General features: G+C 42.8%; 1 protein-coding gene across 6 annotated transcripts in view; it reads left to right on the top strand.

Annotated features, from left to right (window-relative positions):
* Nucleotides 1-5,712, top strand: part of Pde4b (phosphodiesterase 4B) — a 524,499-nt gene extending 518,787 nt beyond the window's left edge. For all 6 annotated transcript variants that reach the window (XM_041651414.1, XM_041651416.1, XM_041651415.1 and 3 more), the window contains 4 exons: nucleotides 23-177; nucleotides 269-391; nucleotides 1,046-1,228; nucleotides 3,429-5,712. In XM_041651414.1, coding sequence (XP_041507348.1) covers nucleotides 23-177; nucleotides 269-391; nucleotides 1,046-1,228; nucleotides 3,429-3,794 — 827 coding nt within the window. In that variant the 3' untranslated portion in view covers nucleotides 3,795-5,712. The remainder of the gene's footprint in view (nucleotides 1-22; nucleotides 178-268; nucleotides 392-1,045; nucleotides 1,229-3,428) is intronic.
* The last annotated feature ends 16,404 nt before the right edge of the window (nucleotides 5,713-22,116 follow it).

Raw genomic sequence — 22,116 nt, 5'->3', positions numbered from 1 at the left:
TTTTGTCATTTTTCCTTATTAGATTCGGAACTCGCTTTGATGTATAATGACGAGTCTGTGCTGGAGAACCACCACCTCGCTGTGGGATTCAAACTGCTACAGGAGGAACACTGCGACATCTTCCAGAATCTTAGCAAGAAGCAACGCCAGACACTCAGGAAAATGGTCATTGACATGGTAAGATGCTAGCCCGCATTTATCACTTACATTTGCCATTTTCTCTCAGAGACTGACTTGATTAAGTGTCCTAATTCTGTCTCTACCCCAGGTGTTAGCAACGGACATGTCCAAACATATGAGCCTGCTGGCAGACCTCAAAACGATGGTAGAAACTAAAAAAGTGACAAGCTCGGGTGTTCTCCTTCTGGACAACTATACTGACCGGATACAGGTACCTAATGTTTAACACGAAATGAAAACAGACAATGGCAAACAGCATCTAGAAAAAAGAGGATAGAAATTTGGTTAGCTGGATGACCTAGGATAGTACTATACCTTTGGCATACTTTTAAAGCAAGTTAAGAAAATAGAGTTTAACTCTTCATTGAATTGTTTAGTTCTAAAAGTGAGTTGCAATGCCTGTTTGTTATAGGACGTATGTGACTATTGGTCCCCAAAACTCACATCTGAGTATAAATTCCACCAACTGGAAGTTCGTTAGGTCTGTTTTGGCTAAACAAATTGTCATCAGCTGGTCTTTTTCCGCACATGGAAAATCTCGAAGTAATTACTTTGGGTCATTCTTTGCATTCTTTCCAAACAGAGGAAAGAAATGTTAGCAGAATTTGGCTCCTAATACCCCTTCCAGTTTTTAAACTTAAAAACTGTCAGTTTAGGAAATTATACATGCTTCTTTTGGGGGTTCTAATGGTAAATAACCAACCCTGGCCAGCACCATTGAAATACTGCTCTTTAGATGGGTGGATTGTAATTATATTTGACTAAAATGTTCTTGGTACAGAGTGTACTAGGGTGAGAGGGATAAGATGTTCTGGTGGTATTTATACTTAGTTTTATGGGATTTTCCACAACTTGATCATTTCAGGTCCTTCGTAACATGGTACACTGTGCAGACCTAAGCAACCCCACCAAGTCCTTGGAATTGTATCGGCAATGGACTGATCGCATCATGGAGGAGTTTTTCCAACAGGGAGACAAAGAACGGGAGAGAGGAATGGAGATTAGCCCAATGTGTGATAAACATACAGCTTCCGTGGAAAAATCCCAGGTATTTTTTTCAATGTTTTTATGAGTTGTACCAATCCTTTCTTTTAGCTAGTGTGTGTGTGTGTGTGTGTGTGTGTGTATGTGTTAAAAATTACAATTACACATTTAATTCTACTATATTCCTCATTCGTCTTCTCCATGCATGGTCTCACGGGTGGGGGATTAAGCAAAGTTTACAATTGTCTATGACCTTTTCAGAGCCAGTGGACACTCCATCCCACTGCCTAGGTTTCTCCTAGTCCCCTCCGAGGGGTTTAACTCCTCATCTGTGCTCTCCCTTCTGTAGCTCTCTCCTTAGACAAACACAGCGTCACCATTACCAAAGATGATAAAAACAAAACAACAACAACAAAAAAAAAAGTCTTGGCAGTGAAACGGAAAGTATCTTCCCAGTGTAAGGCACAGAAAAAAAAATAAATAAACAACTGCCCTTTTGGTCCATTTTGTGAACTCCTTAGTGACCCAGCTGCCCTCTCCATCATGTGGAGACCTCTTTCCAAGTACCATTTGTCACCATCCATACTGCTGCTTCCTTCACGGGCTCTGTTAAACTTTGTATGCTCAACCCGGCAAGAAGACTTCTCACTACAAGTTCTTAGGATTTGGGGAATTTTCTCAACCCAGAACCCAAGGAATAAAAAGCTAGCAATGACCTTTCATGAAAGTCTGAAGCATTTCTTAATGAAAGTAAAGCAAACAAAGAGAGGAAATGCCTGCACTATATTCTGTTACTCACGTTCGCTCATTGCTGTGAGTCTGTTTCTAGGCCCTGGAAAACACTTTGAAAATGGCCTCTAAAAATCCATTAAACCATACGTAAAGAGATAAGATAGAAAAAGGAGTGGGTAGGAGCAAAGTAATATCTGAATCATCTAGCCAAATTCTTGTAATCAAGGCAGATCAGAGCTGTCCTGACTTTATGATCTTGCTCATTAAGTTAGGAAAGAACCATTAAATGGTATACAATACACACAACCATACACACGCATGCATTCACACCCCCACACACACATAGACTCACATGCACATACCCATGTACACACACACATACACATGGGGTGGGTCGGGGCAGAGCCTACATATGAGCGAAGTTCTTATATATACAATCTGAATATATTAAATGACTGGCCACATGCCATGGTATCACACAGTCATGATAGAGGAAGGTTTCCGACAGAGTGAAAAGGTAGCAACAACACAATGTCCCAAAGAGACTCTAGCTCATCTCCCTCTTGATCTCAAACTCAGCCTCTCTGCAGCCCCACCCCCACCATGACAGGGGAATTCCATTCCCCCATGCAATGGTGCCTATTCTCTCTCTACCTGCCCCAATTGCCAATGTTTCCTGTTTGTCTGAGAGGGAGGTCAGTTTCAGGTCGCTCAGCTAGCTCCTGCAGGATGTATAGCTCCCGCATAAAGCCCAGCAAAGCCCCAGCCTTGGATTTTATGCTCTTGCACACGGGCAAAAGGAACTGCTTAATTGTTTTTATTTTCCTTCTTGCTACGGATGGAAATGACTGTGTGCTCTGTGGATCCTAAACAATAGCAGTCATACCCCACAGAGGAGGTATTTGCTTGTTTAGGGTTTCAATTGTTTTCAAGTATTTTGTTATTACTATTATTGTTGTTGTTTTGTGTGAAATAGTCCTTTGCCAAGGCTTAAGAAGTTCCAGGAGAGTGGAAGGAGGGTTGGCTTCTGTCATTTGGGGGCAGAGGAATATTTTAGAGTTATCAGGGAGAGAATGTTGATTCAGAACACTTCAGATATAGGGCTTTCTTCAGAAAATGACTCAGAGAGTCCAGTAGTGACCAAGTCATTCCAAGTTGCATCCAGACTTAGCTGGCAGACGTGAAAGGAAAAACAGTATGTCGCGGGGAGACGAATACAGGCCTTGGAATCAGACAAGTGGAGACTAGGTTCCACATTAACCACTTAAGAGCTACATGACCTCTGGACCATGTTTAGTCTCTGAGACTCTCAGTGTCCTCCTTTGTAAACAGCAGGCAACAATACATTGCAAGATTGAGGGACGTTTGCCCATATTGTATGTAGAACAGGACCTAAGATATAGCAAATGCTCAAATAAACGAATCTCTTACTATTGGTTCCCTTAGGTTAGTCTTGACCCAGAAACCACGACAATGTGCTAGGTTCTCAAAGGCCCATGCAGTAAAGGATGTGTGGTCCTCTTTTCCTCCAGGTTGGTTTCATTGACTACATTGTCCATCCCCTGTGGGAGACCTGGGCAGACCTGGTTCAGCCGGATGCTCAAGACATTCTGGACACACTAGAAGACAACAGGAACTGGTACCAGAGTATGATTCCCCAGAGCCCCTCCCCACCCCTGGACGAGAGGAGCAGAGACTGCCAGGGTCTTATGGAGAAGTTTCAATTTGAACTGACCCTTGAAGAAGAGGATTCTGAAGGACCAGAAAAGGAAGGAGAAGGCCACAGCTACTTCGGTAGCACAAAGACACTTTGTGTGATCGATCCCGAGAGCAGGGATTCCCTGGAAGAGACTGACATTGACATTGCAACAGAAGACAAGTCCCCGATCGACACATAATCTCCTTGTATGTGGAGATGAACATTCCACCTTTGACAAGCATGCCAGCCGAGTGGTAGGGCCTGCCTACCATGGCCAAGGCCTGCCCAGGACAAAGGTCTCCTGGCCTTTTCCAGTTACTTGAGTTTGGAGCCAGAATGCGAGGCCGTGAAGCAAATAGCCCTTCCGTGCTGCCTTGCCTTGCCCGCAAGCTTGGCAGAGCCCCGCAGCTGTATGTGGTAGTGAGGCCAGTTCCCATCACAGCAAAACGGCTTGAAAGCAGAGGCCACCAAGCTGAGAGAATGCTCTGCACTAGGTGTTGGGAGGCCGTCCCAACAGGCGACTGAACTTACTAACAACTTCATTTCTAAATCTCACCCACCCCGTTGTCTGCCAACCTGTGTGCCTTTTTTGTACAACGTTTTCGTGTCTTTGAAATGCCTGTTGACTATCTAGAGTTTAGTACCAACCTCTGCACAGACACGTGTTTAAATTTGACACAAACAGTTTTTGAGTCTTTCTGGAAAAACAAAAACAGAAGGAAAGAAAACAGTCTCCCTTCTTTCTTGGGCAATATCTTTGGCTCTCTTCCAGTTAACTTTGGCAAACAGACAGGACAGATGCACTTCTAAGCACACGCCACTTCTTCTTTCTCTTTGTCCAGTCGGACTCCACAGTGGTCCCTGCAACTTCGATGTTTGCCTGCCTGGAGTAATTTTCCCCTGTGAAACTTCCCTGCTTTGCTGTAAACCGATGGAGAAGGCTGAACAAACCAAGGAGCCCCCGGGGAAGCTGTGGTGTTTGCTATCCGTCGATGTAGTGCCCAGTCACATAGGCCATGTGTGCTGCTGTGCCCCAGCCTCCATGCCTCTGTGACTCGCACGTCTCCTGCCGTCCCCTCTCTCCCACCTCTCGTCACTCGAGTATATGACTTTCAACTTACTGCTGCCGTCTTCGTCCCGCACTGCCTTCCTGCACTAGCACTCCTCTCTACTCCTGTTTATAACCGTGTATTTATTACATCGTGTACATATTGTAATGTTTTGTAAGTTATTAATTTATATATCTAACATTGCCTGCCAATGGTGGTGTTAAATTTGTGTAGAAAACTCTGCCTAAGAGTTGCAACCTTTTCTTGTAATGTTTTGTATTGTGTATTATATAATCCAAACATTGCTTAAGAGAAACATGAAGCCCCAGTTAGTAACGAGGACAGGAATGGCCATTGTTCCAAGGGTCTGCCCTTTCCTTGTCTGAGTCCCTAATTCTGCCCAACCCTTTGATGAGCTGGTTTTGCAAACAGGATTCTTACATTCGATACTAAATGGTTTATACTGAGGTTTATTTTGTACAGTTTGATAGGGGCTAGGAGCACTGGGATGCAGTTTTTACCCATGTTCTATCCAAGTCTCTGTACGCACGAGTTGGGTTGTCCCTGGGCTCTGCTCTAACTGTGGCTTTGGTTCTAAAAACACAACACTACATTTGCTCACAGATGATCCTGAGGGTTCCCAGACTACTGACTTGGAAGAGCTAGCCTCCATACTGCTCACAGGCAGGGGAGACGCGTTCAAATTCATCATGAAAGGAAACAATATGACAATGTGAATTTTTATCGTAGAATGTGAAGTGATGTCGTAAAGTATACAAATGTGAAGCTTCTGTTAACACTTGTTAGGCCTCTTCCTGGTGTCAGTTTCATTTTGTAAACTATGTGTCATGCTTCAGTTCAGCCTGTGACATCAGTTAAAGAAAATGGCACACACGTGCATGACCAATGGGTTCGTATGTCTGTAACACTGCGTGGCTCCAGGTAGACATTATATTGTTTTCAAAAGTTTCTCACAATGTATGTTATAATATTATTACTATTATATATTGTGTTCAGATGCATTCTTAAGAGACTTTTATATGAGCTGAATAAACAAAAGCATGAATAGACTAGATTGTAGGCCCATTCATTGCGCGGTCAGTTCTAATACATTAAAGCAGGCTTTCTTTTTCTTCCTCTTCTTGACTTCACCAAAAAGCAAACCACTTTGCTCATCTGAATCACGACTGAAGTTTCAGATTCTCCGTGTCTAAAATGTCCTGAGGCTCAAATGTAACATTTTCTTCTCAGTCGAAGTTCAGGAAGGAGGGTGGCGGAGGCTAACAAACAAAACCACTTTGTTCATTTTGAACCATTTCCTTCTCCCTCTTTAGAATTCTGGAGAATTTAGTATGTTAGGTAAATAAAGCCATCCTCTGCTGGGCTCGGTCTGCTGGAACAATGACTCAGAATCATGGTACATTAGTTTACTGCAAAGAAGCCTGTTGATTCATTGACACATGGGAAATCTGGGGTGATTCCAAAAGAGCCACCTTAGACCATAGACCTCAGAACACACAGAGATGCTCACAGCCACCCCAGTAGTCTGTCTAGTCTTTTGTTGGTAGGTTACATTGTTCTGGAAAGAAATCTTTAAATGTTATAAAGTCTTAAAGTCATCATTTAGAAATAAGTCGTCATGAGTGTGTGTGTCTGTGTGTGCAGGTGTGTGTTTGTGTTTCTGTGTATATATATATATGTATGCATGTGTGTGCATATGTGTGTATGAGTGGTTTGTGTATATATATGTATGTGTGGGTTGTGTGTGTGTCTGTGTGCATATGCATGTGTACATGTGTGTATGCACATATATGTATGAGTGTGTGTATGTGTGTGAGTGTGTTTGTATCTGTGTTTACACATGTGTGTGCCCCTGTGTGTGTGTGCATGTGTGTGCGTATGCATGCGTGTGCACCTGTGCGTGTGTAGACGTGACACAGAATGGGTGGGTGGTTTTTACTAACTTAGCCACAGAGAAGTGGCCTGTGTTCCAGTAACGCACCCACTTTGGGAGAATTCCCTCAGTAAGAGGAAATTACTGACTTTCTTTAGAAACTCAAAAGCTGGCCTGTGGGTTCTAGCCAGGCCTTCTCCACCACCTGATTTTTGACCAGACATTTCCATCTGACACAATGACAAAGGTGAATTGGTTACTAGAGTTTATATACAAATCATAACTGATAGCTATAGTTATAAACACTGTCTATTCTGTCCTCTACCAAGGGCATCCTTAGCACAGAAAATGTACATGTTCGTAATACCGTTCAGGCTCTGTTCTCCTTGAGACTCCTAACAAAAATGACCTTTACTGGAGGCCTACACATCACCCTCTTTTAATTCTCCCCAGGTGGCAGTAATGGCGGAATAGTGCAGGGAGCCATTGCCTCAGGCCCTAAGTCGTGTTGGCCTGGGGCCATCAGTGTTCATTGTGAACCCTCCACGGTGTGCTAGGGATGATGACTTTGCTGCAGTAATTTTAGCTGTGTCCTAGTTCTATTTTTCCCGCTGACTTCTCATTAATTTCTCCTTGTTTTAAAATGTATTTATTTATATTTTATGTGTCCCGGTAGTTTGTCTCCACATATATCTGTATACTAGATACATATCTGGTACCCAGAGAGCCAGAAGAAGGCCAGCATCAGATACTCTGGGACAGGAGTTACAGACACTTGTGAGTCATCATGTTGGGTGCTGAGAACTGGACTCAGGCCTTCTCGAAGAGCCGCCAATGCTCTCAACACTAGAGCCATCTCTCCAGCCCCACACTTAACTTGGCCAGCTGGGACGCCACAGTCTCATTAATGTCCTACACAGAAATTTCAAGAACAACAGGCCAGAATTTAGCTGTCTAAACCAACGGTAACTTTTCAGGGCAAGAACCACACTGGGTGCCTTCTCCTCTGTTCTCATGTTCCTGGCATCATACGTTTGTTGAGAGACTCTAGCTAGTGACGACTGTAAGACTCTAGTTAGCAGGCGGCTGAGAGGAATGTTCACGCTGGGCACTCCCTCCAGCTCCCAATTTCCCTTAAGTACAATGACCTTTCTTTTCAGATCCATTTCCTCACTCAAACCTGAACACTTGGAAGAGAAGGAGTGCTCAGAGATGGTTATTGAACCAATTTCACAATTTCACAGTAGAGAAAGCTCTTATTGAAGTAGCTCTTGAAGTATATCCATCTCCTTGGATTTCTTGGGCGTAAAGAATGCAGGACACTGAGGAAAGCGGGATTTGAAAATCTTATGTCTATCTATGTCCTTTTCCTTGATCCTCCCTAACCATGGGCGTATGTGTACTAATATTTCTGACTCCTAATTGTCTCATCATTAAATTAAACTAACAGACAGCTGCAGGTAGAGTCAGATAGAAGATTACATACAATGGGTGATCAACAAAACCTTTTTATCTCGTTATATTACCTATCCATATATGAAGGGATAAATATTAAAATACGTTTGAAATATCACCTTTGACTTTGAAAAGCACAAGTCAAAACAACATTTTAGTTAACTTGGGGAGAAGTCATGAACTCAAATGTCAGGTAACATAGCCTTTCTGCATGTGCTTCCTGGTTCCAAGAGGACAGATGCCTTCATAGATACTGATAGGCTCATGGAATTGGGAGGGTATGGAAATCATAATACCTGTCTCTTCCAACAGCACGAATACATCCAAAAACATGCCTTATCAAAAGCATTCAGTGGTAAATAAAGAACGGAGCATCATTCTTTCCCAATATCTCACATACAGGTTTCTATGATAGAAGCAATTGCCGTCCTTTAGCACCTTCACTGACCTCTTCCTTCCCATCTGCACCCAAATAATGCATGTGTCCTAGCTTAATTTCTATTCCTGTGATAAAAACACTTTGACAAAGACAGCTTAGGGGAGAAAGGGTTTAATTGGCTCAAAATACCAGGTTACAGTCCATCACCGTGGGTAAATTAAGGCAGCCAAAACTTGAAACAGCTAGTTGTAACCACAGTCAAGAGCAAAGAGAACATGAATGCATACCTGTTTGCATCCCATTTACTTTTCCCTTTTTCATACAGTCCAGGGTTCAAACCATGGGACTGGTACCACCACTTTTAGACTGGTTCTTCCAACATCAGTGAACATAATCAAGACCATTCCTCACAGACATACCAACAGGCCAACCTGATCTAGACAACCCCTCAATGAGTCTCTCTTCCCAGGTGACTCTACATCGTCGTGTCAAGTTGATAATTAAAAATAACCATCCCAGCACGAAATTCCTATCCTAATTCCCTGTTCAATTTGGAAATAAGACTTTCAATGTTCCCCTAAGTTACCAGAAACTGCTATAGGACCCCAGGGTCTCAGTTTCCTCATCAGTATACCAGAGTTAATAATAATAATGTTCTTATCTTGTGATTATCAAGAGAATCAAAGGATAGAATAATGTTTGAGCTACAGTGTGTATGAATGAATGCGAATTTCACGTAAGGAGAGGTAGCATGTTTTCCAAGCTGTAGATTCTGCAGCCATGTTTCATGTGATTTGCTTTGACAATTCTGATCACTTCATGCTGAACTTACCCATACTGACAGGAGCAGAGTCACAGACCCAAGAGTGTATCTCGTTTATCGAAGAATAGTGTGACTCTTGCCCATCTTTGTTGCTAGCACTGCCGCACAGCTGAGGTAGTGTCCGTTTGGGGGCCCTCATTGACTCTCCTAGATGATTCACAGGTGCACACAGGCCAGCAAAGCTTTCCACAACTTTTCCCATGAACTAAATCTTTTCCATCCTTGTACAATCGAGTTTCTGAAACTTGTTGCAAAATTTATACTTCCCTGCTGTGTTTCATCCAAATATTCAGCATGCATCCCCACACGAGCACTACCTTTGTGAACTTAGGATGGGCCCTTACCTGGTGGGTCTTCAGTTTTCTTTTCTATAGAAGGGATTCGTGCAATCTATAGATTATTTAGAATGATTAAGCAAAGATTCTGGCACATTTCAAGTGTGTAGCAAGTAAAACTAATATTAATACCCTATTCTCATGGCTAAATAAGATAACACATACAGAAAAAATATCTTCATATTACCAATTGTTATTCATTTTAGCCCAAAATTATCTTGGAGTGTGATTCTGTTAATTCGGGTGCCATGTCCTCCTTAGCATTCGTGAGTTTCATCTTTGATACTAAAGCACTGGATATCTTCATTTGCATTGTGAATAAAAGTGATCATCAGAACAGGACAAGGAAAGGAGTCGTTGTTACCACTGTCTTCCAGATCATCTCTGATCTCTTAAGCAGTGCTTTGTAGACAAGGGAATTGAATTAACTGCAAGTTGAGCGAGGTAACACCACATTTATGTAGACCTGGTTGACAGCATTACAAAAAAAAAATAAGTTCAAATTCTTTACTGAAATGAAGTCAGACCATCTCCAAAACATTCATTCCTTGCTGCTATCTACTAATCCTAACTACCAGACAAGAGGTCACGTTGCAGGCAAACTTCTGTTAGTTGCTTCCCTCCCTGGCTACATGTTCACAATCTGTTCAGAATTTGCCGTGTGACTGATGTTATGTCTGGTAATCTTTAGCGCTTGACTTTGGAGAGTAAGATAACGTTGGCTTATCACACACTTCTAGGGCTTATTATTTATATTGTGTTCTCTCTCGGGTCTCAAAGGTCCCAAAACATGATAATAATATAAAAAAGTGAGCAAATCCTTTCACATCCTGGGAAATCATGTGTCTAGAGACATAGCGTCACTTATATGACAGAAGGGTTCCTGAAACGCTTCTTGCTCTGTTAAGTTCATCTATCAGGTAAACACGGCTGTGCGTTCTCAGGAAGAGCAGGGACGGAGTACAGAAGGGCCTGTCTACTAATCCTCATGCATCTTCAGCAACTATCATCGAGTATATCAGCAAACACACACTTAGTCTACAGAGTCAGAAAGGGGGATGGGCTCCTTCATGCCCATCATGTAATATCATCATGTATATGGTATGATTCAATAATAATTGAGCAGAAGAATCCTTGTCTGTTAGGGTTCTTCTATCAGCCGAAATCAGTCAATGTGCAGAATTCTCTTTTCTGAGTCCAGGTTCCTTTCTATAGTAGAGTCTTTTCATCTGCAGTCAAGTCTGGTAGACCAAAGAATGTTCTGTGGGTTTCCACATGATAAAGAAAGTAGGAGTGATATATTTATTTTTTTATGGCTGACTTTAGGAAAAGGTATTCTGGTTTGCATGGCCCACTCTGGCAAGAGGAATTCTAGTTTCTAAAGCTGCCTGGAATGGGAGGAGGTGTGCAGAGAACGAGGTGGTGAATTAAGCTCAGATACGAAGTTCACTTCTCAAGCCTTCATGTTGGAGTATGGTTTTCTGATCCCAAACAGGCCTGTAACATAGGAACTATGCTAAGACACACGTCTGTTCTGCATCTCGTGCACTGAAAGATATGGGAAAACAGGTGTGTGAACAAAAAACTTCAGCAACAGTATAAGAAGTACAAAGGTAAAGGGCCAGAGGAAAGCTCCTAACTCTATAGAGACCAGGGAGCAGTGCTCAGAGAGCATTCCTCATATTACGTCCGGTTGAGTCCTCTTATAAGTGTGAGAAGGCTCAGAGACCCCAGAAGACCAGAGAGATGGCTCAGAAGTTTAGCACAATCATTGTCTTCTTATAGAGGACCCAGGTTCAATTCCCATACTCAAATGGTGACTCACAACCATCCTTGAGAATCTGATACCTTCTTCTGGCCTCATTGAAATATGCTCATTTTTACCCATGATAGAACCCTGATATCCTATGAGATAAACTCTCCAATTTCTGCTCCCACAAAAAGAGCTAGGTGTTCTACTATTGTGCTTCTCAAGTACCTTTCTGTAGGATGTCTCATGTTACACAGAACCCCAGGGGACATCCTAGGAAGAGAGAGTACAGTGAGAAGAGGGGTAAGCACAGGACTAGTCTTAGAGTACCACGAGGACTTTGCGTCTTGAGGAGTCTACATAGCCTGGAACTCACTCTGTAGACCAGGTTGGCCTTGAACTCAGACATCTGCCTGCCTCTACCTCCCTTGTTCTGGGATTAAAGGTATGCTCCATCCCTGAAGAAAGAAATAATTTCAGAAGGAAATTGTCCACAATAGTATACCTGACTGAATAATAGAGGAATGGAAATCTCCATTGGATCCATGAGGAAATAAATCTCGGCGAGGAACCCTGGTGAAGTTAGAGCCTTTTCAGTCAGGGGACAGCCCAGTAGCTAGTTCTCAGTGAGCAGAGGGCCAAACAGACCTAAAAGGGAATAGGCTCAGCACGGTGAAACAGAAGCCATGAAGATCTTGAGGTGGAGCCATGACTAGAGGAGGCAGCTTCAAATATAACAACTATTTAAGGGCCAGGCGGTGGTGGCGCACGCAGAAGCAGGCGGATCTCTGTAAGTTCGAGGCAAGCCTGGTCTACAAGAGCTAGTTCCAGGACAGGCTCCAAAAGTACCTAGAAACCCTGTCTCAAAAAAAAAAAAAAAAGAACTATTTAAGTATGTTATAATAAAAACAGACATTATCCTGCTACTACTAAAAGAAGAAAACCAAAAATCACAGTGAAACCCCAATAGATAATAACACGTTCCCAGAAGGGTGGAAGAGGAATGTCACAGAACACTAATGGAGAAAGCAACCTTAGAAGTCATTTTATAAGGAACAGAGATAGTCACATTGAGGGTGTGGCCTCTGGTAGATTAATCACACTCCAGTGGATAGTCCCGCACCAAGGAATACACGTGGTTAACATAACTGGATTGTGTGGGTAATTTTTTAAAAAGAGGACATGAAGTAGAGAGGGCTAGAAAAGTAGGGTGGGGACCGGTATCTGGACGAGCCATGGGGAGGAGTGAGATGTGAATATAATAAAAATACTGTAGGACTTAAAGGGCCAAGGAAAAATAAAACACCCTATCCCAACTAGATCCAAGACCTGGGCCAAGAAAAAACACCCCACCCTGACTAGATCCAGACCTGGGCCAAGAAAAAAACACCATGCCCCTGACTTGACCCCAGGACCAGGGCCTGAAATCACACCAACCCCTGAGCTTGCTTCAGAGTCAGGCTACCCAATCCCACCAGTCCCTGAGGCTCCTGAGCACAAAATCCCACCAATCTCAGAGCACAAAATCCTACGGATCTCTGAGCTTGCCCCAGAATCAGACCACAAAAATCTACCAATCCCAAGCCACCTGGAAAGCTCCTCCCCACCCACACACCCAAGTTCTTTGCTGTGTTCAGTTTGCTTTTGCTCCTCACCCTAGAGGCAGTCAGCCTCCTGGATTCTTCCGTCCCAATAAGTCTCTCGAGTGAGGCTTGTTGTGCTGTGTGACATTTTTGCCAGAACAGAGCCCAGCTGTCACAGATCTCACCTAGTCAGAGTGGAGCAGAGCTATAATGAAATTGGGAAACTCCCCTGCCAGATCAGAGTTGCTACATTTGCGTTGGGGAAACCATTCCGTGGAGCAGGGCTGTAAACTGCTATGTTTGCAGTGATTTTGTGGTATTCTTGGCTCCTGACTGCCAGGATTCCTTTCTATTCAAGTTGCAATGCTTACAAATACAGAGTATGAAATTCTCAAAGAAGTAATTTAAATACTACATACATTTTTAGGGAAGTCATTTTCCCCCAATATAACAGAAAAGGAGGGAGTGGCACAGGCGCACAGGTCTATGTGAGACTTTTTCCAAGGAGGAGACAGTACACACACACACACACACACTCCTCCCCACCAGCTTAAAAAGGCCACACACCAGCACAACAATTTTGCTAATATACAGTTAGACAAAACCATGAGTTTCTTGGAGACTTACAGGAGCATAGACAATAGGATCTTGAACAATTCAAAGACAGCTTCCTCACAGAAATGCCCACCACAGCAGGAAGCTGCAAGCCTGGCGCTCTCTGCATGATTGGCAGGCAGATTGATAATCTATTCTCTAGGCAATTGTTTACTGGGTCTATAACCTGGGCGGGGGGCCTTGTGAATCTTGTTTGGACTTGAACTTGTGAGGTGTATTTTCTGAGACTCCTGAGCCTCCCTCTTCTTCCATGGGAGGAAACTGCTCTCCATCAAGGACTGAATGCATTTGTGGGTTCACTAGAAAGGACATGAAGGAGGGCGTTCCAACTGGTAGCTTTTGTGGTCCTTTAAAAAGGGAACGTTGGCTTTTTTTTTTTTTCTGGCATTTTTTTCAATCAACAGGGATACTTCCTAAAATCAACATATAATCTGTTAGAGAATGCTAAGATGAGCCACCATTGATTTGTTGGAGGAAAATGAATCTTTCAATGGTAATGAACTTGTATATCTGCAGACGATGCTTCTGTTCTTGATCACACTACCAGGGAGAAGCCACCAATAGGCTTGACTGGACTCAGAACAAAGAAAGTTTGGACTTTTCTTGTTGTCCCCAGATAGAATGTGGTGATTTCTTAGCCTAAGAAAGAGGCCTTTACTCTTGAAACAGCTGGTGAGGGGGAAATTCCAGCATGATAAGGAGAGCTGGATGCTCGGGAGTTTCTGTCGCTTTGATGCGTTTCTCCCCATGAGATCATAATGACATTTACTCTCCACAAAGCTCTTTCTCTGTGATCCACAGAAGCCTTACTGCCAAGGCTTGGTCTATGTTGCCTCTCAGCTGTTAACCCAAGTTGCAAAACTCCTCTGTCTTTCCTTGTGTTTTCATTTAAATATATTGGGGGGAGTCTAACTTGTGGGAGATGGTGCCTTAGGTTGATTATCACCAAGATATTTGAATATCCTCCCAGGCAGCTTTCAGCTTGCCCATCTTATCCCCATTTGTTTTTAATTTTTCTTTTACTATGCTTATCAAAATGTGACCTTGACTTTAATTCAAGAGTCCCAAACTTTCATATTTACTATGAGAAATTGATTCTGCCTCTCCCAGTTTCTCTGTGAGTTTTAATCTGTATTATTTCAGAGACTATCGTCACGAGTCCCACGAGTTCTTACCATTATTCTTTGCCAAATCCTGGAGCACTGGAAGAGTCTATGAGTATTCATTCATAGGGATCTTAGCGTGAATATCATAGACTCCACAAATGCAAGGCATGAGCCTTAGCTCCAATGGCATCACCCACACTATCTCAAACGCCATAAGCTCCTCCACCAGAACAGCCGAAAGAAAGGAGGTCCAGCATGACTACGGATGGACCTGGGGATTCAGTTCACTGAGCATCTGAGCACAGGTTCTGCTTCAGCAACGCTCCCATCTTGGGCTACTGAACTATGGTCAGTCCCCAGTTGGTACAGTCATTTTATCCAAATCTGCCTGCTCTTTCATCCTCAAACCCTCTCTTTGGCTGTAATTATATAGAATTGTGTTTCCCTTACTTAACTCCTCGACTGTTTAAAAAAAATGCTTATTGAATAGACTTTCTGAGATCCAAGTTCCCCTGAATACTAAGCTTGATGGTGCATCTAACTACTCTGTTGATCAGTTGGTCACTTAAAAATGGTTTATCAAGTATCTGATACCAGCCAAGTACCATTTAGATGGTCAGGATACAAAAGTGTTTGTGTGTGTGTGTGTGTGTGTGTGTGAGAGAGAGAGAGAGAGAGAGAGAGAGAGAGAGAGACAGAGACAGAGACAGAGATTATTGACAAATCAAACATTAATAGATTAAGTCATTGTCTTTTTTAATTCATTGTTAGCCATTTTCATTTTTCTCTTTGGGCAAGGACAGAGGCCTCTTTTGTGATAATGCTTCAGAACCTTATGTTTAATGCATTGTGACTCTTCCACAATGCCCTTTGATCCCCCATGATTCTGCCCTTCTTCTGCTAAGGTCCCTGCTGTTGCTACTGTTGGCACACTGCACATTCTTTAATAATGGTCAAGTTTTACTAACAACTTGACTACGTTTAGAATTGCCTAGGACAGTGGTTCTCAACCTGTGGGTCACAACCTCTTTGGGGCTTGAACTACCATTTCAGGGAGTTGCCTAAGACCAAATGGAAAACACAGATATTTATTACATCACAACTCGTAACAGTAGCAAAATTATAGTTATGAAGTAGCAGCAAAAATAATTTTATGGCTGGGAGTCACCCCAACATGAGGAACTGTGTCAAAAGGTCACAGGATTAGAAAGGTTGAGAACCACTGGCCTAGGAGCTAGAGGAGATTTGTGAGGGCCTTTCACAGATAACTTAGGGGGAAACACCTACCCTGAGCGTGGGTGCTATGGGCTACAGTGCAGATAAAATGAACAGGGAAAGGGAAAATGCAGCCCAGAACCCAAATGTCTCTTTCTCTGTCTCCTGGCTCTTTCTGATGCTCGGCTCTGTCACCTCAGTGGACTGAAAATCCTCTGCAATACGACACCGGAATCAATCTTTCTTCCCTCGGTTTCCCTGCCATGTATCTTAGTCATGGTGACAGCAAAATAACTAATACAACCTTGAAGAGCAAGGAGGGCGCTCTGGTTTGTAACGAAGTCTACAGTTGAGATTTCGAATGAAATCCTAGCAGTGAGTCCAGAACACGGGATGTGTGAACTGCTACCTTGGACTTCGGTTTCTAGTCATGGTAAAATAGTAACAGCTAGACTTACTGTCCTGCTGGAAACTAAAGGAATGAAACTTGGCCAACCATGTCTTTCCTAATACTAGACCTAAGTCAGTGAAGGAGGGTGACCCCTGAGACACAGGCAGCAAATGGCATGAGCCCCATGATTCTCCCAGGTCACTGTCTCAAGAACTTCAAGAAATGGTACATAAAGAGTGCTAACCCAAGCAGAGCCCAGCTACTCGCTGAGTTGAAGGGACAGAGGGGAGGGAGTCAGGGGAGAGCCACGTGGCCAGAATTCTCACCTCTGAGGGAGCTGATCACAAAGAGAACTTCAGAAGACCCAATGCTCTGAAGTCCACAACAGAATGGCAGTCACCACATTAGGTGTGAGAACACTCCTACAGGCAGAGTAAGAACTGCTACAGAAGTCAGAAAAGCAGGGCCCACACAGGGCTGGTACCAATGCCCACATTCACCAGCCAACAAAAAGGCATCAACATTGTGTAGAGAACTCGGGTAAAGAATGATCAGTGCTGGACCGTGCCTGTTGCAGGATACTTGATCACCCTGTGAACCTTGAGATTGCATTGTTTGCAGAAAAAAAACCCACCTGTTTCTAGTTGTTGTGTGGCTCAGCCCTAGAACACACCTTTAACCCAAGAGCTTCTGATTATTATAAACAGTATTAAATAAAGTCAACCTTAGGTCAAGAGACAGAGCAAGCAACCAGTTGACAAGACGTGAACATGAAAAAAAAAAACCAAAGAGAGTAAGAGGGGGTCGGGAGGACAGATAGAGATGCACAGGAAGTAGAAGGGAGGGACACTGAGTTTGAAGGGTTTTATTTTGAGAGAGTTTTGGGGGCGCATTGGCTGAAGAGGAAGGTCATTTGGTTGCTTTCTCTGCCTTTCTGAGCTTGCAGGCTTTTACCCCAACATTTGGTTCCCTAGTCTTAACTGATAAAATCAAAAACGAACAATTGAGCTTTTGATAAAAACAACATGCACCACTATAATACCACATAAAAAAATATCAAGAACAAGATCTGGGCCGAGTGGTGGTAGCACATACCTTTAATCCCAGCACTCGGGAGGTAGAGGCAGGTGAATCTCTGTGAGTTCGAAGCCAACCTGATCTACAAGAGCTAGTTCCAGAATAGGGACCAAAGCTACACAGAGTAACCCTATCTTGAAAAACCTAAATAAATAAGACTCTGAAAGATGGGAGTGTTCTCCAGTAACTTAACTATGTGACCAAGCAACTCTAAGGACATTTTTTGAAACCAAGTTGCTGGTATCAAAGACTAAAGCTTACAAAATAGTTACAATTGAGAAGTTACCAGCATGGGGAAAAAAGGATACAGCCAAAGAAAGGAGGAAAATCAAGGAAGCTAAATGGACCTGAACGGAGTAATGATAGACAGACGGGGGAGAGAGGAGTGTATTGTACATGCTGCATTCCATGAATTGCAAATGGTAGAGATGGGGATGATGTTTAAAAATATGGATCAAATAGAATTAGTAGAAGATTACACACTGAAGGAGAGAAGATCAGTGATTTAAACTGAGTTACTTGATGCCTTGAGGCAACGACATACCTGACAAACTCATCTTAATGAAGGAAGGGTTTGCCTTGGCTCACACTTTTAGAGTCCCTACCCATCATGATGGGGAAATGAAGATATTGGGGGCCTGCCATGACCGGTCACAGCTTCGGCTTGCCTTCTCATTTTCATTCAGTCTTGAACCTCAGCCCAAGAACAATGCCACTTCTAAGTTAGATGTCTCTCCACACCTCAGCAAACCTAACCTAGATCACCCCTCACAGGCAGGCCAGAAGCTAGCCTAACCTAGATAATCCCTTACAGGTAGGCCAGAGGCTTGCTTTCCAGGTGACTCTAGATCTCGTCAAATTGACCATCAATGCCAGTTACCATATTCCCAACAAAATTCAAAACAGAACACCAGAGAAAAGAAGTTTAAAAAAAAAAACAAACAAACAAAAAGAACAAACCAGTCATTTTGTGACCATTGTGTTCCAAGGTCTCACAAGGCATAGTCTTGACTCTGAAGACAGCTTTACTTCGCAGCCTTTCTCAAGTCCAAGGAATAGAGCCAGGAAGACTCGATGCATTCCTATTACATAGCCCATACATTAGAATATTGTCAAAATAATGACAGAAATTTTCTCAACATGATGAAAACCATAAAACCACAAATTGGAGAGACTTGGTGAAAGCAAACCACAAGACATTTGGAGAAATATCCATAACATGCATCATAATCAAGTTGCTTAAAGCTAGCAATAAAGGGGGAGGTACCTAGAGAGCCAGAGGAAGGAAAGCCTTGTGTTTACAGACAGCAGCAAAGATAAATATGTGAACAGTTTTGTTGTCAGAAATAATGAATGGAAGCAGGAAGACAATGGAACAATGTCTTTAACCTGCCGGGGAGGGGAAGGGGGGAAGGCTGTCAAATAAGTGAAAATACTTTCCAAAATTGAATGGTTTTTAAACCCAGGAAAAGTTGTCAGTACACGTAGCTTAAGGACCCATGCTGTAGGAACTGTTCAAGAAAGCAAGCAAGAAAAAACCAGATGGGAACAGGAACTATCAAGGAATGAAGAAAGCCAAGCATAGTGGTGACACCATTAAATGTGTACTTTTTTTTTCTCACTTAAGAAATCTCTTTAAAAGGTCATTGGCTTTTTAAATGGGAACAAAAACAATATGGTTGGGAATCTATAGCATACGTTAAAGGAGAAGGATGAGTGTGTGGGAAGGAGAGCACACTGTTGTAAGGTTTTCCATTATATGCGTGGAACGGACAGATATTCTCAAAGCAATGCCAGAAACAGCAGGGTCATCATTTGGACAGAAAACTTCCAGCACCCACTTAGCTTGACATTAACAGGTTCCTACTCTGTTTCATGTCTTCCCCTTTCTCTACTAGTATATTTAAAAGGACACAAATGGATAGTTTATCATTTGGGGTTGTGTAGTCAAATAAGAAAGATAATACCTATTATTATTTACTAGAGTCTTCCTCTAACAGCCCATCTAAGTCTGCCACACACCTGCCCGAGCCCAGATGAGAATCCTGTGGTACAAGCTAAAATAGAGCCAGGTCACAAGGCCACAGATTTAGGCTTAGATTGCACATGGTATCTCTTTGGTTTTGGGGTTTGGTTTAGATTGATTTTGGTTGGGGGAGGGGGGGAATTTTTGTTTGCTATATGTTTGAAGTTAGAATAAACATGGCTGTGTTCCACATCTCAAAAAATTGGAAGCTTTTGATAATTTCTTTCAAAATATCATTTGGGTTCTGTTATAAAAAAATAGCTAAGTTTAATTCTTTTAACACATACATAATTAGAACCTGGAAACTTAACTTAGGAACCCTGTCTTTGACTTCAAGGAGCTTTGGTTAATTTGCCATCGTGGAATAAGCAGAAAGAAAGCAAAGTGTGCATTTTAACTCAGTGGGTAAAGTATCTGGCTGAAGGTACACAGGATATTTGGAAGTCACAAGGAAGAGGATTTGCTGTCTCCTTCAAAAACTACAAGGGACATAGGTGGCGTTCTGTATGCATCACACGCTGCTTATCGTGGGTGGAGGGGGGAGCTAACAGAGAGAGAGAGAGAGAGAGAGAGAGAGAGAGAGAGAGAGAGAGACCATCAGAAACTCTTTCTTGCTTTTCTTCCCGCGTTTCTTCTTGAAGCACATCTTGACCTTTTGGAGCATCCGACATTTGCAGCACCGCCTCTGAGGCTGTATCAAGCGAATGAAAGCCTGCTGACATGCAGATCCGTGGCATACAGCAGCAGAAATGGATTCCTCCTAATGCTGGAAACCAGAATCCCAAGCTCCAGGTGTTGGTGGACCATGCTTTCCCTTCTAAGGTTCCAGACCAAAGACAGAAGATTCATTCTTCTCTTACTCCTCATCTGCCACATTCCTTCGTGTGTGGCTACATGTCTTCCTATAGCCTTCTCTTCCCTATTGTGTGTCCGTGACTTTTCCTCTTCTGCCTCTACTGAAGATGCTTGCCTCTGTATCTGGGGCTCATTCAGTTATCCAGAGTGATCTAATCTTGAGATCCTTAACCATATCTACAAAGGCTTTTCTTTTTCATTCATTCATTTACTTTACATCTGGACCACAGTTTCCCCTCCCTCCTCCCTCACTTCCCTTCCACTCCCCCCTTCAATCCATGACTCCTCTGTTTAAGTTCAGAAAGGGGCAGGCCTCCAAGGGATATCAGCAAAGCCTGGAATATCAAGTTGCAGTAAGACTAAGTACCTCCCCTTGTATTTAGGCTTGGCATGGTGACCCAGTATGAGGAATAGGTTTCCAAGAGCCAGACAAAGCATAGGCACAGCCCCTGCTTCCATCATTAGGAGTTCCACAATTGCACCAAGAAACACACCTGTCACATATATGTAGAGGGCTTACGTTGGTCCCATGCAAGCTCCCTAGTTGTTGGTTCAGACTGTGAGTTCCTATGAACCAGGTTGGTTGTTTCTGTACAGTTTCTTGTGATGTCCTTGACCTCTCTGACACCTATAATCCTTCTTCCTTCTCCTTAGCAGGATTATCCCAGCTTGACCTAATGTTCGACTGTGGGTTTCTGTATATGTTTTCATGAGTTACTGGAAGGCTCTTTGATGACACCAATTAGATCGCAGGTTAGGCTGCATACTCACTATCGTGAGAAATCTTAGTTGGGGTTGTCTTTGTAGATTCATGGGAGCAAAGATCTCAACATAAATCCAGTTACACTGAAGCTGATAGAGGAGAAAGTGGGGAATAGCTTTTAACACATTAGCACAGGAGCCAACATCCTGAATAGAACACCAATAGCACAGACACTAAGATAGATGGTTTAAAAAAATTAGACCTCATGAAACTGACAAGCGACAGTAAGGCAAAGGACACTGTCAATAGGACAAAACGACAGTAAGATCCTCACTAACCCCACATCTGACTGAGGGATGATCTCAAAAGTACATGAAGAACTCAAGAAACTAGACTTCAAAATACCAAATAGTTCAATTAATAAATGGGGTACAGATCTAAACATAAACTTCTCAACAGAAGAATCTCAAATTGCAGAGAAACACTTAAAGAAATGTTCAGCATCTTTAGCCATCAGGGAAATGTAAATCAAAACAACTCTGAGATTCCATCTTCCACCTGTCAGAATAACTAAGATAAAAACACTGATGACAACTTCAGCTGAGAGGATGTGGAGCAGCAGGAACACTTCTCTATTGCTGGTGGAAGTGCAAACTCGTGCAGTTACTTTGGAAACCAATGTGGTGATTTCTCAGAAAATTGGGAAACAATATACCTCAAGACCCAACCATTGTACTCCTGGGCATATGCCCAAAGTATGTGAAATCATATGACAAAGACATTTGCTCAACTATGTTCATATGTTCATAGCCACTTGATTTGTAATAGCCAGAAACTAGAAACAACCTCGATGTCCTTCAACCAAAGAACGAATAAAGAAAATGTGGTACGTTTGCACAATCGAGTGTTACTCAGCTGTTAAAAACAATGACATCAGGAAATTTGCCGGCAAATGGATGGAACTAGACAAAAAAAAAATCATCCTGAGTGAGGTAACCCAGACCCAGAAAGACAAATATGGTGTGTACTCACTCACAAGGGGATATTAACTGTAAAGGCTAATCATGCTACAATTGACAGACACAGAGAGGCCAGGTAACAAGGACGGCCCCTGTAGGAGGTAGAGGGGCATGGATCTCCCTGAGAAAGGACCTTCTGGGTGGACTGGGAGCAGGTGAGGATAAGAGAGATCAGGTTGGGACTGGCTGGAGGGGGAGGGTACTGAAAGAGATGACTAGAAAGGGGGGCTTTTGAGGGACAGGTAG

The sequence above is a fragment of the Microtus oregoni genome, unplaced genomic scaffold, assembly GCF_018167655.1.
Source record: "Microtus oregoni isolate MIOR12 unplaced genomic scaffold, Mior012 000005F_ref0000423, whole genome shotgun sequence".
Taxonomy (NCBI): domain Eukaryota; kingdom Metazoa; phylum Chordata; class Mammalia; order Rodentia; family Cricetidae; genus Microtus; species Microtus oregoni.
This window is presented reverse-complemented; position numbering and strand designations above follow the sequence as displayed.